Source organism: Colletotrichum lupini, chromosome 5 (assembly GCF_023278565.1).
Source record: "Colletotrichum lupini chromosome 5, complete sequence".
NCBI classification, from domain to species: domain Eukaryota; kingdom Fungi; phylum Ascomycota; class Sordariomycetes; order Glomerellales; family Glomerellaceae; genus Colletotrichum; species Colletotrichum lupini.
In genome coordinates, this window is record NC_064678.1 from 4,747,758 (window position 1) to 4,764,759 (window position 17,002).

At 53.1% G+C, this 17,002-nt stretch overlaps 7 protein-coding genes across 7 annotated transcripts; 2 read left to right on the forward strand and 5 right to left on the reverse strand.

Annotated features, from left to right (window-relative positions):
• Window positions 1–1,043: 1,043 nt before the first annotated feature.
• On the reverse strand, window positions 1,044–1,530 carry CLUP02_10829 (uncharacterized protein; the record flags this gene model as incomplete). Its single annotated transcript, XM_049289801.1, has 2 exons — window positions 1,044–1,137; window positions 1,205–1,530. The coding sequence occupies 2 exons, from the start codon at window positions 1,528–1,530 to the stop codon at window positions 1,044–1,046; spliced, it is 420 nt and encodes a 139-aa protein (XP_049146946.1).
• Window positions 1,531–1,748: 218 nt separating this feature from the next.
• Window positions 1,749–3,344, reverse strand: CLUP02_10830 (uncharacterized protein; the record flags this gene model as incomplete). Its single annotated transcript, XM_049289802.1, has 7 exons — window positions 1,749–2,085; window positions 2,168–2,349; window positions 2,434–2,609; window positions 2,666–2,761; window positions 2,837–2,939; window positions 3,001–3,091; window positions 3,181–3,344. The coding sequence occupies 7 exons, from the start codon at window positions 3,342–3,344 to the stop codon at window positions 1,749–1,751; spliced, it is 1,149 nt and encodes a 382-aa protein (XP_049146947.1).
• Window positions 3,345–4,588: 1,244 nt separating this feature from the next.
• CLUP02_10831 (uncharacterized protein) lies at window positions 4,589–4,909 on the reverse strand (the record flags this gene model as incomplete). Its single annotated transcript, XM_049289803.1, has 1 exon — window positions 4,589–4,909. The coding sequence occupies one exon, from the start codon at window positions 4,907–4,909 to the stop codon at window positions 4,589–4,591; it is 321 nt and encodes a 106-aa protein (XP_049146948.1).
• Window positions 4,910–5,017: 108 nt separating this feature from the next.
• On the reverse strand, window positions 5,018–5,179 carry CLUP02_10832 (uncharacterized protein; the record flags this gene model as incomplete). The annotated part of the gene is made up of 1 exon (XM_049289804.1): window positions 5,018–5,179. The coding sequence occupies one exon, from the start codon at window positions 5,177–5,179 to the stop codon at window positions 5,018–5,020; it is 162 nt and encodes a 53-aa protein (XP_049146949.1).
• Window positions 5,180–6,123: 944 nt separating this feature from the next.
• Window positions 6,124–6,685, forward strand: CLUP02_10833 (uncharacterized protein; the record flags this gene model as incomplete). The annotated part of the gene is made up of 2 exons (XM_049289805.1): window positions 6,124–6,231; window positions 6,371–6,685. 2 exons carry the CDS (start codon window positions 6,124–6,126, stop codon window positions 6,683–6,685), a joined length of 423 nt encoding a protein of 140 aa, XP_049146950.1.
• Window positions 6,686–12,683: 5,998 nt separating this feature from the next.
• On the forward strand, window positions 12,684–13,421 carry CLUP02_10834 (uncharacterized protein; the record flags this gene model as incomplete). The annotated part of the gene is made up of 3 exons (XM_049289806.1): window positions 12,684–12,811; window positions 12,877–12,949; window positions 13,206–13,421. The coding sequence occupies 3 exons, from the start codon at window positions 12,684–12,686 to the stop codon at window positions 13,419–13,421; spliced, it is 417 nt and encodes a 138-aa protein (XP_049146951.1).
• A 1,562-nt stretch (window positions 13,422–14,983) lies between these two features.
• CLUP02_10835 (multicopper oxidase) lies at window positions 14,984–16,902 on the reverse strand (the record flags this gene model as incomplete). The annotated part of the gene is made up of 4 exons (XM_049289807.1): window positions 14,984–15,095; window positions 15,175–16,320; window positions 16,372–16,517; window positions 16,576–16,902. The coding sequence occupies 4 exons, from the start codon at window positions 16,900–16,902 to the stop codon at window positions 14,984–14,986; spliced, it is 1,731 nt and encodes a 576-aa protein (XP_049146952.1).
• Window positions 16,903–17,002: the final 100 nt, after the last annotated feature.

The window sequence follows — 17,002 nt, forward strand, 5'->3', positions numbered from 1 at the left end:
TAGATTTCCTAGGGTGATGAGGTTCCGATGGTCTGGAAAAAAGAGTATGTCTGTAGGGGAGAGTCTCTTGAACTTATATGACTGAGATGGGCTCGAGACAGGACGGGCAACGGGTGTGCACACCAATCCAATAACAGACCACCTCCCGAGTTACTCAACCCAGCTGTCAATGTCATGGCTGATGGATAGTGGTATCAATCACAACATGCAACACATGCTGGTAAGAGAGGGAGTGAGGTAAAAGGGGAGGGGTGCGTGGACAGAATCCATCCCAAGTATCCGCACGCCCCCGTGCACCCCCTTCCCTTCGTTCGCACTAGGGCCCATCCTTCTCTCGCCCGGGTGGCTAGCGTCAGTCCGGCCCTGAGAATCCTCGGTGACCGAAGTTCATGGATGATTTTCAGTGTCTTGCCGCATCGGTCGAGACCCATTGGTTCAGGGCAAGCGATCAAGGCCGCCACACGGGCTTCCCTACTCCAATTCATCTATGCTGAGTGAACGGGCAGCCGGACAGACAGAGGAAGGACCGCAATGGGCCGCAGCGCGGCAACTCGAGCGGAAGCAAGGCAGAGCGGAATTTGGCTCACGCATTTTGCCAATGTTTCTCACACTCGAGGATCCACACGCCCAGGCCGGCGCCGTGGAGCGAGGGATAGAGAATGTACCGGCTCGTGTATCGATTACTCGTGACTCGGGCTTCTTGGATGGCACATATCTCGAGTTGGAAGTAAGCAGTAGTAAGTGTACCTGTCGGTGGAGCATGTCAAGTACACCTTGGTCAAACATGACGTGATGACACCAGGAGTGTTGCCTGGTCTACCTGTCCAGAAGCCATGATATACTACCGTATAAGGTAGGCAGGTAGCGCAGGGCTGTACAATAGCAGCGTCGTGAGCTACCTTACGGGACGAGTTTCGAGCAAGCTCGCATGGCAGTCGAAAGAAAACGAGTTTCGATCTCGGAAGCGTTAACAGCAAGAACACGATCGAAAGCGGTGAAACGGGTTTGAGAAGAAGACGGTCCGTTAAGGGTAAGCACCAAGATTACCTCGTTAGGCGTGATCGAGGGTGCTGGAAAGGCGTCAACCTGGGAGCAGGGCTGGCATCAGAGGGACGTCGAGACCGGACCACGTCGAGCCTGCACCAGATGTCATGAGGAGAGTACTGAAGAAGGTAAGCAGAGCAAAGATACGAAACATGGCCACGCAGGGCAGCAGCATACGGCACCATGGTAGAAACGGTCTGGTGAAACTGCGCAATACGAGCCAGGCCGGGTGCGCAGACTGGGCCTCTCACAGCTCGCGATGCGGCTTCCCCACATGGAGTTGAACGGCGTGTCAGGCAATTCGGCGGGCGGCAGGCCTGTCGGATTCCTAGAGAAGAGCTCGGATGGAGAGCGTGTAAACAGGGTGAATGGGCGTTGGGTAGGTCGATTGCGGATTGCGGGATGCGGACTGTGTGCGATTGTGGTCGTGGTTGTGGGGGTGGGCGCTGGGTCGACGCTTTGTCCGACGGACATCCCCATGGACATTGCCAAAGCGAGATGAACCCAGAGATAGAAACCAAACCGACACGCCCCACGCCCCCTCCTTTTTAGGGACCTCAGGACCAATGGATGATCATGATTTTGGCGTTTAGAAGAGAAAAGGCGAAGGATTAAATGGCAGTGGTTGCTGATGTATCGGATTTAGTTAGAATGCATATCGACGTTTGGTGATCTATCGCGAGCACTGGTGGATGGATGTCCAGTTAGAGATGACAGCAGAGGCTGACGGGCTGGAAGAAGGATGCGAGACGTTGCTGGGTGAAGTTCGGAGAAAAAGACACAACTGCCCTGCCCTGGCTGACGTCGTCGGACTTGACGGTGGTGGGGGAGAACGGCGGCGGACGGGATGCGGGCAAGTGGTGGGCTGCGGCTTGCGGCTTGCGGCTTGCGGCTCTCAAGGAAGTTGGACGACGCCCACCACCGCACTCCATGTTCCTTCCTTCATCGATTGGAAAGATACGTTCCTGATTCCGATACGTACCAAGCTCGGATAGGTAAGCAAGGTGGATCGCTTCCTTCTTCCATTGCCCACCGCTGCCCCTTTTGGTGCAAGAGTGGGGTCTCGGGCCCCGGCAAGTAAATGGGCAAGGGGGAAGAGCACCACTTTTCGATCTCACCTCACCTCACCCCACGTCCGGTAGGGCCAACAGGTGGGCACGTACCGATCAAAGTGGGCACAACTTGCAAAGTGAGGGTGTTGTCGTCAAACGCCTTCCTCTCTTTTCCTGCCCACGCACCGTGGCACCTTAACACCGCCCAGCTCCTACCAATCCACCCAGTGCTATTCCCGTCCACCTCATCATGCTCATGTCAGAACAGGAGAGGAACGTACCGCCCCTTCACCTGAAAACTGTGGTACCCAGAATAGCTGTCTCTTGACTTACCTACCTCAGCAGGAAAGCGGATATTCTCGATGCCTACCACGCCCGTCCGAGTAAGGTACTCCCGTAGTGTACCTATCCCTACATCGCCATCCGTATCCCTATTCATAGTGGATATGCAAGTTACAGCGCCCGGTACCGAGGAAGGTATCGTTATGGGAAGCTTGTTTCTCCATTCTTTAGCTGCATCTGGGAAAGCATAGACTGTTCAGCCGGTCTTTATCCAGGGAAACGGTCACTGATACTGGACTGTACCGTTCCCAAAAGAAACGAGGCCAACGCAGGTCCCCAAACACAAGTCCATTCACCTCCTATGGGCAGGTCAACTATCGCCTCTCGATGATGGTCGGTCAGCAACACGTACCTCAGTACACGGTCAATGTACCTTTTGGCAGTACCTTACTTCGTACCTGGGAACTCCGGATACAGCCAGTAGGTAGGGTTGGAGTTGGAAGGCAAAAAATGTGCGGACGGTGCGGTGCGGGCCATGGATGTTCCGGGAAGACCCCTTTTCTATTGTCGCCAGGTCTATCGTTCTTCCCTTCCACTTCGTGAACCTGGTTCCGGTACGTACACGGCCACACGGCGAACCTTGGTCAGGGCAAGCGTGGCACTCGTGGCCTTGTCTCTCGGGGCTCGCATCCCCTTCCGCAGCCTTGCCTCTTCTAGTAAGGCGTCGAGGCAAGGGGTCCCATTTGGCGTCGTTTCCCCTTACGCTTATTCCTATTCTCTGGAGCCGGTTCGGAGCCTCGACCTCTTCTTAGTGAGAGGGGACTGCAGATCATCTCCTTGACTCCATCTGCCAGCTCCCTTGCCACGCCGTGCCATGGGCCGCCTCTCGAGCCAAATCTCCACTATCTTCCCGGATGCCGTGCTTCGACCTCGACCGTCGAACAGGCCATCGTCTATTGTGGGCATAGTCGACTTCCACCGTTCCACCGGACACGCGCGCGCGCGCGCACGCTGCACCTAATTACCTACACCACTACCTCCATGCACTCACTGTACGCCCTGGCGGAAGCTCTCGCGGAGCCTCTCGCAGAAGCACAAGCGCGGCGACGGCGGCGGCAGGAACAGGAACGCGCTCTGGAGTTTGAACAAACGTCCCCACTCGTACCACTCAAGCGCCACTCCAGTCGGCTTCGTCTCTACTCCATGCCCTCTGTGTCTGTATTCCAAACATTCGATTACCAAACACAAGCACCTCTGGCAAAACAGCCTGCGTCAGCACGGTGCCACACGTCCTAGAGGACATCGCTTTCATCCGATACATGGCACATGCCGTTTGGAAACACTCGGATGGCAAAGGCGGACAGTGATAGAACAGACCGACACACTCGTACGCATCCACGCACTCGCTCCATGCCTCACCTTACTTTCCTCTGTCTCGGGCCCTTTGCTCAGCTGTGCTGGAATTCAGATGCTTCTTTCACAAGCACCTTAATCGACTCTCCCGGCTCTCAGCACCGACACATTTCTTCCTTTTTCCAGAATAACCTGGAAGCCACAAGTGGTATCCGAATCAACGGTCCGACGGACAACGGCCAAACCAAATCCGATCATGTCTTTCATCGTTTATGTTTGCTCAGGATCCGGTCCAGGCAACTTACACACATCCTAGGCAATATCAGGCTGACGACCAGAACGACAACCGCAACACAATGATAAATCGCCCCAGAATGCGAAGTACGGTATACGGTGCTGCACTGCATGGCTTAGCACAGGACATTTTTCGATTTGATATGCAATCCCAAATCCGCTCTCGCTACCTTATCTTCCTTCATTCAACGTTTGCAGGCTTTGAGATTGGCCGGTACTTGCAACGGCTCATTGCCTGCCTCTTCAGGCTGACTCTGACAAGCTTCAGTTTCCAGAATACCATGCTTCCCTGCTGTCTTGGCCTGTGAACTCCAGCATCGCTGTGATGAGAGGGGCGTGGGCATTGGCCACCGTGGAGGATGGAAAGGGCGTGGTCCTAGTCGGCCCGTACGCCATATTCCTCGCAAAGACGTTCAACGCGGCACATATGTGGAATGCATGCCTTATCTGGTCATTCATCCCAATACCTAGCGCCTGCCTCTGTTCCGCCGCAGTGGACAGCCGGGCAAACGAGAGACACTCTTGGATGCGGCGTCTCGGAGCAGGTTGTGCCCCAGTCGCGGTCAGTCAGTAACCTGGTCCACCGTCCATATCGTGCTGCTGCCAGATAAGCGGTTGGGTATGGACGAGATACGTCTAGTCGGTGCATCGCTCACCTGAAAGTCGGCCGTCTTGAGCAGCGTGGACGGACGGGCTTGGTGGCGCACAGCCAAGCTCAACCGGGCTACCGCGTTAAGCCTCTTCAGGCCACCCAGACCCAACGTTGGTCGGCGCCCCATGGTCGACGAAGACCATGTTCGACTGATATCTGAGGCGATAGTGGTACTTTGCAGAAGCCCGTATTTGAGACGGATCTCGACGACGTTCTGCCGGGAGGAAACCATCTGCGAAGATCCTCATGTAGCTATCTAATGAGGATCCGATGCCTAGGCGACAGTCATACATTGTGCGGACGGAGCATTGGGCGGCCACCGAATGCCCGAGTCTCGAAATCATCCATCTTGACGGCAAGCTAGAAATGGATGACTTGCAGATGCAGCAATATCAGGTAGAATTGTATGCACACGAGAAACAAGCCGACCTTCTCGTTCTTTTCCTAGTATTGATTGCGATGATGGACGGGCCGCCATGGGATGTTGTTCGTCGATTCGCATTGCAACTGCTGTCTTGAACTGCCCAGGCCTTCGGGATTCCACATTGCACGGTACAGGATATGGTTAGAACAAGGACATTGTTCGAAATAGACCTTCGTGATGCTTTCCACAAGGTGCGAGCTGTCGTCTTATTTGTCTACGGGCAAGGTGAAAACAAGGACGACAATGGAGATGTGGTGGGATGCTCTAGCGGATGTCAAGTCGTAGGTGAACCAATCACAAAATCGCCGGCGAGTCCGCGCAGCCCAAATGGCACCCTAGAATGGAAGTTCTGACCACTAATCCAAACCTCAGTAACTGGCCACAGGCTCTTCTTAGGTGCCTTTCGCCCTTCTACTGCAAATCCTCCACTAAGACCACTGCTTCACCACCGAACCTTAGCAGCCAGCTTTATCCGAGGGCGGCCCGCTGTCTATGCTATCCCCGTTGCCACCAGCGACAAGGGATTCTTTCTTCATGGGGCAGTACAGAGTACAGTGGTAGCAATGGATACTAGTACACAACACACGATGTGGCTTTTATCGACTCACGGCGCCCAAGATACCTTATGTTGTACGAGCCCAGGGCACTGTCGCATCCTCCCGGCGCCCAAAACCCAAAATACGGAGGGAAGGAGGGGAGGAAGAGATGGTGGGGGAGGGCTCACCAAGCCCAGGCTCTCGGAGACAAGGACAATCCTTTCCCGGCCGGCGCTCACCTACACTGGACGTGTTAACTCACTCTGTCCAACAACTCATCTCACCGCATCGGGACTGAGCCTCCTTATCTCGAAATCACTCACTCACTTTGGCTTCATTTGACGAAGCCGTACACGCGGGGGTCGAATCCTGTCATCGCAGCACATCGCCAGATTTCACACCCCGCTTCACGCCCTTCCCCTTTTCCATCTCGCACTTTACCTTTCGGGGAACAGCTTACCTTGCTTGACACGGCCTTAGCCTGCGATGCTTGTCTTCGTGCCTAGCGGCATGCTGATCTCCAACGGTCCCCTCCCCAATAGAAGAAAAGGAAACGAAACGCGACTAATCACTAGCAGGAGACAAACGGGCATCGTAAATCCTATCCGTACTCCCTCACGGAAATAGATTTGATGGCTTGGCTACTAAGACCTACGGCGGGATGTATTCTCTGCCTAGTGCCGGAGTACCCTCCACCATTACTCAACTCCGAGAGCAATCTGCACCCGGCTAGGTGTTGGTCCTGGTTTATCGCAAGACGCTATACATCTGTCCGGAGGGCAAACGATCGGAATCGGCGCCGCGGCTTGTCGTCTCATCCCGGCTCTATCCCTTCAGCCAGCCTCCTGGAGCTATGCATGAGCCCAACAGCAATGGTGTTGGTCGATCGCATTTACCACAACAGGCCTATTACCTTGGTATGGTCGAACGCCCTCTCTGTGCTACCTCGCAACTCTCCCAAGTCCCAAAGTATGGATGGCAGTATGTGAGACACATCAACGTCATTTCTATCTCGACCGGGAAGCTCTGCAACAAGGTGCCGCCATGAGCCACAGCCTTGGGCCTCCTGCCAATAACGAGTCATCTCTCTCCGTGCATCCGGACTCCATTGTTGGCCAACGGTGCCCAAACGGTCCAGGTGGAACACTATGCAACTCTGCTTCGTCTCCAAGTCCGAGTACGGCAGCCCAAACGATTATTCCTGCTTGGAGTACCGACGTTCCGGTCTGGAATGCTCCTCAACGCCGAATTTGGCCCAAGATGGTGCTTCCGTGCCGGAATCCAAGTGCAGCTTTGCGCCGGCTTCCACGGCGAACGCTGCAAGCTTTGCCTGCGTCAAACCATCAACAATGGGCCCATGAAATGCAGCCGCTCGCCCGTCCGACTTATCTTGGTGGGCCCAAGAAGCGCGCAAGTTTACCTGAGGCTCCGGCCGGTATCCAAGGCGGGGAGGAGGAAGGGCAGTCCAAAAAAAACCCACTCACAAATCCAGTGCGGCTGTGCTATCGGACGTCCGACCACGCCTGCATGGCGTGCCTTGCTTCGTCCCTCTAGCGCGTCTAACCTCGACGGGGGCTCTTGCCAATTTGATCGCTGTTTTGATTGCAGAACTACTGCAGTTTTGCAAATGTGTAGTGGTGATGCTGATAAACCACGCCTAGCTGACCCGGTGCTGCTCCCTTGAACTACCGAAGCCTGCATATCATAGGAATCATTAACCAGGTACACACGACCATCCCATACTCTTGCTGACGATTCGGACCTGCCAGGTTGCAAATCTCTCCGTCGTATTTCAAAAAACGATGACGCTTCTGTATTACCATAAACACACTCTCTGAAGATCTTTCAGGCCAGAGGGGTGCCTTTAAGGCACTTTGAGGTTATCGATATTCACTTTTCTTGTCCATACTGACTAATGATTCTGACAGGGAGTAGGGTCGTCTCTACCACCAACCGCTTGTCCTCTGAATTCCGTGGCACTAGACATTAATCAATACGGTGGACACTCTTCTGTCCTACATGCACACTCCCATCCGCAGCACCGATCATTTTCCAGAACGTCCCCCGCCTCGAAGTGTCTTCCTTACGGTCGCTCGGCTATTCTGCAAGCCTATGGCCCGGACGTGCTCCCGGGCTAGTCGAGACACCTTCCTCGTAATCCTCCCGGAGGAACACCTCAGTCCTGCGATCGAATCCTTCCGCGGTTAGCATACCTCTCGAAATAGAAGCCCCTGGAACTCGTTGTACGCGGACAAGCTTGGACTCGGTCGAGCTTGAGACCTGCTCTATCCTTGCTGTGGCAGCGCGAACCAGTGTTTGTAAGCAGCTCCCACTAAGTAGACGTCGAGATCTGGTGAGACTTTTCTTGACAACGGGTTCTAGTAATTAGACACTGACACTAGGTGCTGCGTTCTTCGGGGAATATTGTTAACCTCAGATGTATTTCTAGGGCTCGAACTGGCTTGCCTCGGAAGGTGAACTCGCAGATCATCTATTTGATCTCGTTTCTCCAGGATACAAGTCTTTGGCCTTTCTCATATTCCTACGGATATTTCGAGACATGGACTTCTGGTCCAAGACTGCTTTTCTAGAAGCAGTAGGTTGGCGGGCTAGGCAACCTCAACTACTCTCATCTCTTCCTATCCAATCACTTCAAACTACGGGTTTCCAGCTGTTTGCTTACCTGACATCTGACAATCAGGCCATCTTTGTGGAAAAAGCCAAAAGCTAGGCACATCTGGCAAAGCAACTTGATAACGACCCAAGCTGGCGCCATACCCGAGAGGCCAAATCTGTGGCCTTCGGGGCTTTCCTCTAGTATGTCAACCGATCGATCCGAGTGGACTATTACACGAAAATGATAGACGTGGCTGCATATTCCCTCTTTTCTGCCGAGGCTCAGTTTGGGAGAAGGCCTGCGCCTCTAGGTTGCAGTTGTCTGGCGATGCTACGTTGTCCAGCAGCTTCTTCATCAGCCTTATCTGTCCGCCCCTTGTTAGTGGAACCGCCATACAGTCTCTCAAGGAGTAGTCTTCTACCTTGTTTTCTGCTTCTGACTGTGTTCCCCATGTCTCAGAGGGCCTGACCCAGGAAGCGCATTCGGTCCTATGAGGACATGAGCATGGCTTGTTTTCGCTGTCCACCAGCGACTCAACTCCAGGCATAAGCTTTCAGCCCCATCAACGGGCATATTCTCACAACTACCCACACAATCTTGAAATCGGGCGTCTTATTCCTGTCTGACCACCCGAACTTCGGTCCTTGGCTGGCGCATGCTTGTCCGAACATCGGGCGTGCAGAGCTCCCTCTCTCTTTCCTGGCCATGGCTTCCATATGCATACTTACATCCTGTCCCAGCTCTGTATGGACTTTTGACTCTCCAGACAAGAAACTTATCGTTATACCCCCCAGGGCCACGGAATAAGACGAATAACAACCTGCTTTTCGTGGATCTCACACGCCCCTCCTTCTGCAGGATGCATCTTGGCTCCTGCCAGATCCAACTTTATCCAAGTTCCCGTGGTGCCGGGGCGCCGCTTGGTACGGGGGGCCTCTCTTTTCTTCCCAGTTTCTGCCCTACGTCGGGAAAGGGCATGGGACGAACGGACGAGAACGGCGTTTCTCCCGGCTCCAAGCCTGCGGTTTACTCCTATGCCGCTCGGCTCGGGGGACACATCTCGGTTGAATGATGCTGGCCGCTTGCTGTTGAGTCTCTAGAGTTATGTATGCTTTTGGGCTTTTTCTTTCGTCTCGTTTGTTTCGATCTCAAGTTGTCGGGACATTCAGAAGATCTCGTTTGAGGATCAGGAGATCTTGCGCCAGGAGTCTCTTCCTCTCTTGACTTGTCTTGACCGTTGGAGGTTTATCGAGTCCCGGGGGACTGGGATTGCTCAAACTTCTTCCTCAAAGGTTCGTAAACCTACGATGTACATGTGAAGACACAACGTGCCCTGGCTGCTTAGTATTTGGGTCTACCATCACGAACAAGATCCCTTGATTAGTTACTATGCCGCCATTGCTCTACACGGAGCTCTAGGACTAGGTTTCTGTCAGAGTTGGCATGTTACTCACGTTCTCTATTTAATCAGCATGTAAGAAAGCCGCTACTTCTATTCGAGACGGGAAACGGGTCAACTCTAGAGCCCGGATACCACAATACTCATCCAGCACTCTTATCAAAGCCCCGAGAATGTTGTGATCTATCCGATCTGGACATTACCGAAAGTCCATCAAGCCGTTGAGGGTATCTTGGACGCAGACCCCCCTCCTAAGTCCGAAAGTGTCCGTAGCCCACGGACTATCGAATGTGTCTATTTGGCTGTCTTGCTTATCAAGAATCATAACGCATCGAATACAAGCACTCCCTGTGTGTGCGTCTCTCTAGTTGCCTGTGTGTCTTTGGTTCTTGTGTGTCTATGTATGACTGCCCGTCCTCACCCTCCAGCAGCAGGAGCAGCAACAGCCATGTAAGTCAAAAGATAAACATGGTCGTGCCCACTGCCTTGCAGCGTTCTTTGCAATTGGACGAACACGCAGAAACCGTATGTCCAGTCCTGCAAGCCTGCACTCATACACACGTACGCACACATACGCATACGTACACTTTGGCTGGTGCTTGGTTACCAGGGCTTACACACGCCCCGCCGCCCGCGCGCCTGCGCTCAGCCCATTCCCCCGAGGCGTACAGATTCTGACACGAACATGGGGAAAAGTAAGAGACGAACGAACGAGGACAAGCAGCCAATGTCTCACGCACTTTGTCTTTGAACGAATCAAGAGTTGGGATTGAGGGGGCGTTGTTGCTGACGAGAGTTCTTTTTTTTGCTGTCAACTCTGTTTCTTCCCTTTCTCTTCTTGCTGTCTCTGTGTCTCGAGGCACTTGGGCTGCCTCCCCGGGTTGACCTCTTTTCTTGGTTTTCATCCCCTCTTTTTTTCTGTTTTTTTTTTTTTTCCTTTGGACCTCTGGGCCTTGGAACATGAACCTCGAATCCCATCGTTGTGGTACCCCGCGAATGAGCAGCGGAAACGAGACCGAACCTGATTACGTGCTATCTTTTGGATCCAAATTACATCCGAGAGAGACCGTGGTTTCTTCATCTCTGGTTCCTTGTTATGTTACTTGGCTTACAAAACTTCCCACGCCCTTTTTCAAGGATCATAGAGGCAAGAAGACACCCCCCCCCCAGTGATGTGGTGATATCTTCCCGAGACCCAAACTACGGAGAGAGAGAGAGAACGGACCACGACCACCAAGGCCTCCTTTTCTTCTTTTCCTGTCTTTTCTTAGCAACTGTCACGGCTTTGAATGTTTCAAACGGGTTCTTCGACGGATCCCGCTAGATTCCCGTCTTCCCGTCTTCCCGCTCTCCCCTTGTCAGGTTTCGTTTTCTTCGAACCCGTGGAGATGGGAACCGGTCATGTTCGGGTCAGGCCAGCCCAGTCTGTGTCAGCCAGTTCGTGGTTCCGGCGAACTGGGGCAGAGTTTGGGAAGAACCCCATGGATGCTGGTTGTTCATCTTCTCTCTGGGGGAGCATGGCCGTGTTTTGTTTCCCGTGTTATTGCCCCCCCCCCCCCCCCTGCCTCTACTCCCTCTGTGTCTCTTTTGCTATCTCAATGATACACAGTTCTCATCAGAATCAAGGCGTACAGTCCGCTCCCCCCTTCTCATCTTTCCTCAATCCAAACCTTACCAGCCATGTAAGAGAGCAGGTAAGATGGGAAAGCGGTCAAGCTTCTTCGGTGCCGCTGCGGGATGACATGCGTCAGCTCCGGTTGCGAGACAGGTTGTTGAGAGGAACGTGACGAATGGGAAGGGACTGATGGATTCCCGTTTCTCTCCGGTGTCGTGTCCCGGAATCCTTCCTGCTCTTTTGTGTTTCCCAACTTTTCTAAGCTTGTCTCGGGTTTCTTACTGCCATTTCTGAGCCTATCACATACTTAGTATCCAACCAAGTTGACCGGAACTGGGAAGGTATTACGATTCGGCATCATTCTCTTCTCAGCTGTGGGGGATATCTCAAAACATTCCCTCCACTCACTTTCTTATCTTCGGGATGGACTGGGCGAAGCTCGTCGTCCCCACGCTTCCGTCCCCTGGTCATCTCGCGGTCTTTGAGCTGTCCGTGGATATTGTTAATTTCATCACGTTGCATCACCGAAGGGCAAAGGCTGATCTCTGCTTACTTCCCTTCCTCGTATGTGTAGGGCCACCGTCCATGCCGTGCTCCAGGAACTTGACCGCCCCCAACGCTGGGCATCGGAAACTTTATTGCGAGGAAGCCTTGTTCTTCCTCTTGTCTTTTTTTTGCGTTACACGTACTTGTGAGTGTGTGCTTGGTGTGGATTGGCCTCTCTCATGTCCGAGACATGACGGTGCATGTTCTGATGTAGGCAGGGGGCGCCAGATGGAACACACACACACATATACACAGGCACACATAGGTCTAGTACAGATGGACACACGCATACACCGTAGGGCAAGCAACAGCCCATTAGAGGTCCAGAGAGGTCTGCATCGGGTTTCCAGAGATGCAGATCACGGAGGTTGCACTGGCGTGGTAGGGCACGCCGAACCGCGCGCCCTTGGTCTTGTTTTCCTGCAGTGAAGATCAAAGGTATATAACTCGAGGTAGGGTGGCAAAACTGTCCTATTACCAATCGCTTCTTTCCATCTTTCTTCTACTCTTTTTGTTGTGTTGTTGTATCCTTCGTTCTTCGAAATACCCCCCCCCCCCTTATTCGACCTCCTTTGTAGCTGGCATCTCACAGTATCGCGGCTACCATCTCATCGACTTTTATCTCTTTCATCCTTTTGATCCTATTCGCTATTACTTCCCTTATCTCTCATCTACCCATCCCGAAGAAGTATGGAACCTCAACCTGCCAATGATGTCCCAGATACTACGCACGATGATACCATTTCTCTCATGATTCTCGAATATCTTTGATCATCGATCATCATCACATCAGCTTTCCAGCTACATCACCGCGAAGCTTTATGCTGCTACCTCGGATACTTTCCCTCTCTGCATTGAAACAGAAACTAATGGTTGGAAATCACGCCGGCACCGCAAAGCTACGCCACGCCTCCCAGGCATTCTCAAATTCGTTCGTGCAAGATGAGCAGACGGCAACGGGTCGCTGCGAAGTGGACGATGTTCCTCATCTTCATCCGTAATCCCTCCCTCCTCTGATTTCGTCTTCAAAAGAGAGAATTTGGATCGCTGTTCGACTCTCAGGACCCCGCCTGAGACGTTTCTTGGATGGAGGAGACCTCTTGCCCTTGAGGATACTGCTCGGCTACTGGACTCAGTACGTCAATAACGGCAACAATCAAGGGGCTAGGGAATTTTTCTGTGCCGAGTATCGATAATTCATGGCCAGTTCATCACGGCTCCCTCTCATGCACGGCAAATTAGTCGTGGGGACGGAAGTCTCGATTTATCTCACGACATTTACCACTTTTCAATCCGACAAAATGGGTCTGCCACTTGCACCAAGTCCACGAAAGCCATCACAACTCCTAACATCTGATCTATGACTCAAAACCCCCCGGAACAATATCCAGGCATCAGATTCATCCTCACAGTCTATCAAGATCCCCAAATCCTGCGTCTTCTTCTCACCAAAACCACCTCCGCGTCGATCCGACCTGGCATGCGATGTGAGGCCTGTTAGCATCACCCACCCAATTGAGGCTAGCTTCACAGACCAGCCAAGCTCTCAAGGGTCGACTCTCGGCAACATCCGCGAAGACTCTCTCTCCTCGGTCTTTTCAGACTAGATTTCTGTACGGAAAAGACTCCCGCCAACGCCACATTGCAGAGAACGGTTCAACCGCGTCAGTGGTGGTTGCACACACACCAACGCCGGAGCCACAGTGCACGCGCTCCCTCTCACGATCAGAATCTGCCTTAAATGCGCGCAAACTAGCTCATAGAGTTGCACAAGATTTGCTCGCCAAACAACACTTTATAAGGAACTCAGTGGACCTCATCCCAGGGATTTGTTCTCCTTGCCTCCTCCTTCCATATGAACTCATTCACAAAAACTCTCACGACAAATATCCCCCGAAACATGGCGATGGAACGCACTTTCACAGCGACATGACTGACTGTCTGCTGTGTGGGGGCGAGTTCGTCGTTCTACATGGTGGTGTTCGTCCGGAAACCAATGCTTTCTTGCCTCATAATAGCTTCCATCGAAGTCCTGGCACGCAGAGTTGCGTGTTTTGCCCTTCCTTCACCTCTGATTGTTTCGTTTCAAACCCTTAAGAAATGCGGAATCGTACGAAATGGGCACGTCATTGTCTGGCGTCCTTCTCCCAGTTTCTGTCTCCGTTTTTCGTTGTAGTCTCTATGAGATTATACAGTTCTGGGACGGACATTCCGACAAAATCCGAGGCGTCTTCCTTTTTGAGGAATATGGTGAATATCAGGCGGCAACATTCAACAAGATTCGGGAAATATGAAGACGTGGGCTGATCAACCAGACCGCATACTCCTTCCTCGCCCATCCGAACCTTGACAGCCTTACCTACGCCACAGAATTAGGTCTTGCGGAGTTCGTTGGACGCTCCACTGCCATCTTTCCCAAATCTTTGATGATTGGGGAGATGTCGAGGTCTTTGGGGAATCGAAATTGTTCACGCTCCGCCGTATGACCGACCAGCCTCGGCATCAACAGTATCGACATGCGTCAATACCATCCGAACTTTCGCGCCGGCATACCCTACCTGTTCTGCTTTCTTCACTTCTGCAGACCAGAGAGTCCAACCGATTCACACACATACCTGTCAAGGGCAACGAGACAGGTTCTAACGGCTCACTGCTGCGGTCATGGCTCAAGCTCTGAAAGTTCGACAAGCCAAGAGAATTCATGGTCACTGCAAGAAGTCAAGATGGCGAGAGTCAACAACTTCCTTCTCATTATCCCCATATTTTCCCACCTATTTATGTTTTAATACCTCCAACGTCCCCATCATCTAAATTTCTCAAAGGAAATCATCTCAATCTGCCAGGATCGTCAGACCTCCCGTGCCAAACTTCGGCGCTACCAAACGCCACACCACAAGGGGAGCGAGACGGATGGGTGAAAGTAGAGGCAGTGGAAGAAGTCGCTCGTAGTAGAGCGGCCGTTATTACATATTAGCCCGGATGAACCTTCTCATCACCCACCCTCACCCGTCCCCCTGCATCATCATCGTCATCAACTCCGACAAAACAATAAGTCCTATGCATATCCACATGGCATCATGGGTACTATTTACGTGAACGGTACTGGAAGTACCATTCAGGAAAAGAAGAAAAGAAGAAAAAATAGGAGAGATGAGGTGTCAGGTCTCTATTACTTCGAGAGACCGGTGCGGCGGATGGTGCGTCCACGGAGCTGAGCAGGAGGGTGGGCCGGAGCGTTGTAACGCTTGGTGGGCGGCGAGGCGGGAGGGTTGTAGGTGGCACTACGGCAGAGTGTCAGTTTTCAAGAATTCTGAAAGAGATCGAAACGCTATTGACGAACAGGAAGGGGAGAAAACTTACCCAGTGTACGTGGGGAAAGGCTCGAGGTTCATGCCAGTCTGGTCAAGCACGTTGGCCGTGTTACCGGCAGCGTTGCCAGCAGTGGGGATGCCCTGAGCGCGGCAGGCAGCCTTGTGGTCATCAGGGATGGTGAGGTTGCGGAGCCTCTCAGGAGCCTCGATGATGGTAGCGGTGAGACCCATCTCTACGTGCCACTCAATGTGGCAGTGGAAGAGATAGACGCCAGGGTTCTTGGCCTCGAAGCGCAGAACGGCGTGGGAGTTGCCCATGACGGTGACGGTGTCGCGGCGCGGGGGCTTCTGGTTGAGGCGGGCGCGGGCGACGCCGGGCCAGACGCCCGTGCCGGAAGCGGGGCGTCTGACGACCTGGAAGTGGTGGCCGTGGAGGTGGAAGGGGTGGTTGGCCTCGTTGTTGTTGTTGACGACGATGTCGACGATGTCACCGTAGTTCACGATGAAGGGGTGGACGGCACCGTAGACGAGGGGGTTGGTGTTGTTCTCGCCGGTGGTGGAAGCCGTGTAGAGGGTGGGCACCTTCTGGTCGACGTAGGGGGTGCCGTTTACGCAAGCGCGGGGGATGCCGTTCTTGTCGAAGCAGAACGCCCAGTCGTACTGGAAGATCTTGGTGGCGGCAGGGAGGATAGCAACGTCTCCATAGGGCTCGAAGACGGCATCGTCAGACGGGCGCCATTCCTTGACAACGTCGGTACCGAAGGCCCTGTCAGGGAACATGACCAGTTGTCCGGTGTAGTTGAAGGGCCAGCTCTGAGCAAAGTCCTTATTGCTGTAGTCGCGATTGATATCGGCGGCGATGAGGAAACCATAGTTGCGGTTATCGCGGTCAATACACTTGATGAGAACATCATAACGCTGAGCGGGAGCAATGCGCAGCATGTATGAGGTCTTCTGCTTGATGTAGGCAGCATCGGACATAATGACGTTCATGTCGTGAGAGTCGAAGTGAATCATGAAGGAAGCAAAGGCGGCGAAGTTGATCATGCGGATGCGGTAGGTCTTTCCCTTCTCGAACTTGAACTTGGCGCCGAGTCCATCGTTGACGACCATGTTGTCAGGGATAGGGGGCGCGAAGCGAGTGTTGGACGGAAGCAGCATGTTCTGTACTAGAGGAATGGTCTCCGAGTTGTACCTGCATCGAATTAGTCTAGAAGTCTCACTCGCATTCTCATGCAGCACTTACCAGTCTGAAACAGACAGGATGTACTCCTCGTCGTATTGCCCAGCATAGGGGTCCGCCGGGTCGTGAATAATCAGGGGACCACGCATGCCGTCGGGATACTGGCCCATGTTGTGGGAGTGCCACCAGTATGTACCGCCCGTATCAGCCTATATGATTTGGTTAGCTACGCTCTAAGGACCAGATCTTCGTGTTGATTTGACTTACAGTGAACGAGTACGTCATGGTCATATCCGGAGGGAGAGGGCATTGAGTAACCATGCTGGGGCCGTCCATCCAGTTGGTGCTGACTTGGTCGATGCCATGAAAGTGAATACCGGTGGTCTGGTTGCCAAGTTTGTTGGTAAGGTGAACAACGACGGTGTCTCCCACAGTGGCCTCGATCTTGGGGCAAGGCCATTGGCCATTGATACCAATGACAGCCCTTGAGACATTGAGAGGGGCAGCGTTGACCCAAGTGGCCTCCCAGTTGTAGGTCACAGTCGCGGCAAGGGCAGTGTTGGCCCAAGCCAAGGCGAAGAGAGACCGCAACATATTGGGCACTCAAGACTAGACAGACCTGGTCTAGCGAGTGAAAATTAAGTAATTATGGTTACTCTTCCGGCGAACGAGTGGAGGAAGGAAGTACGAATGC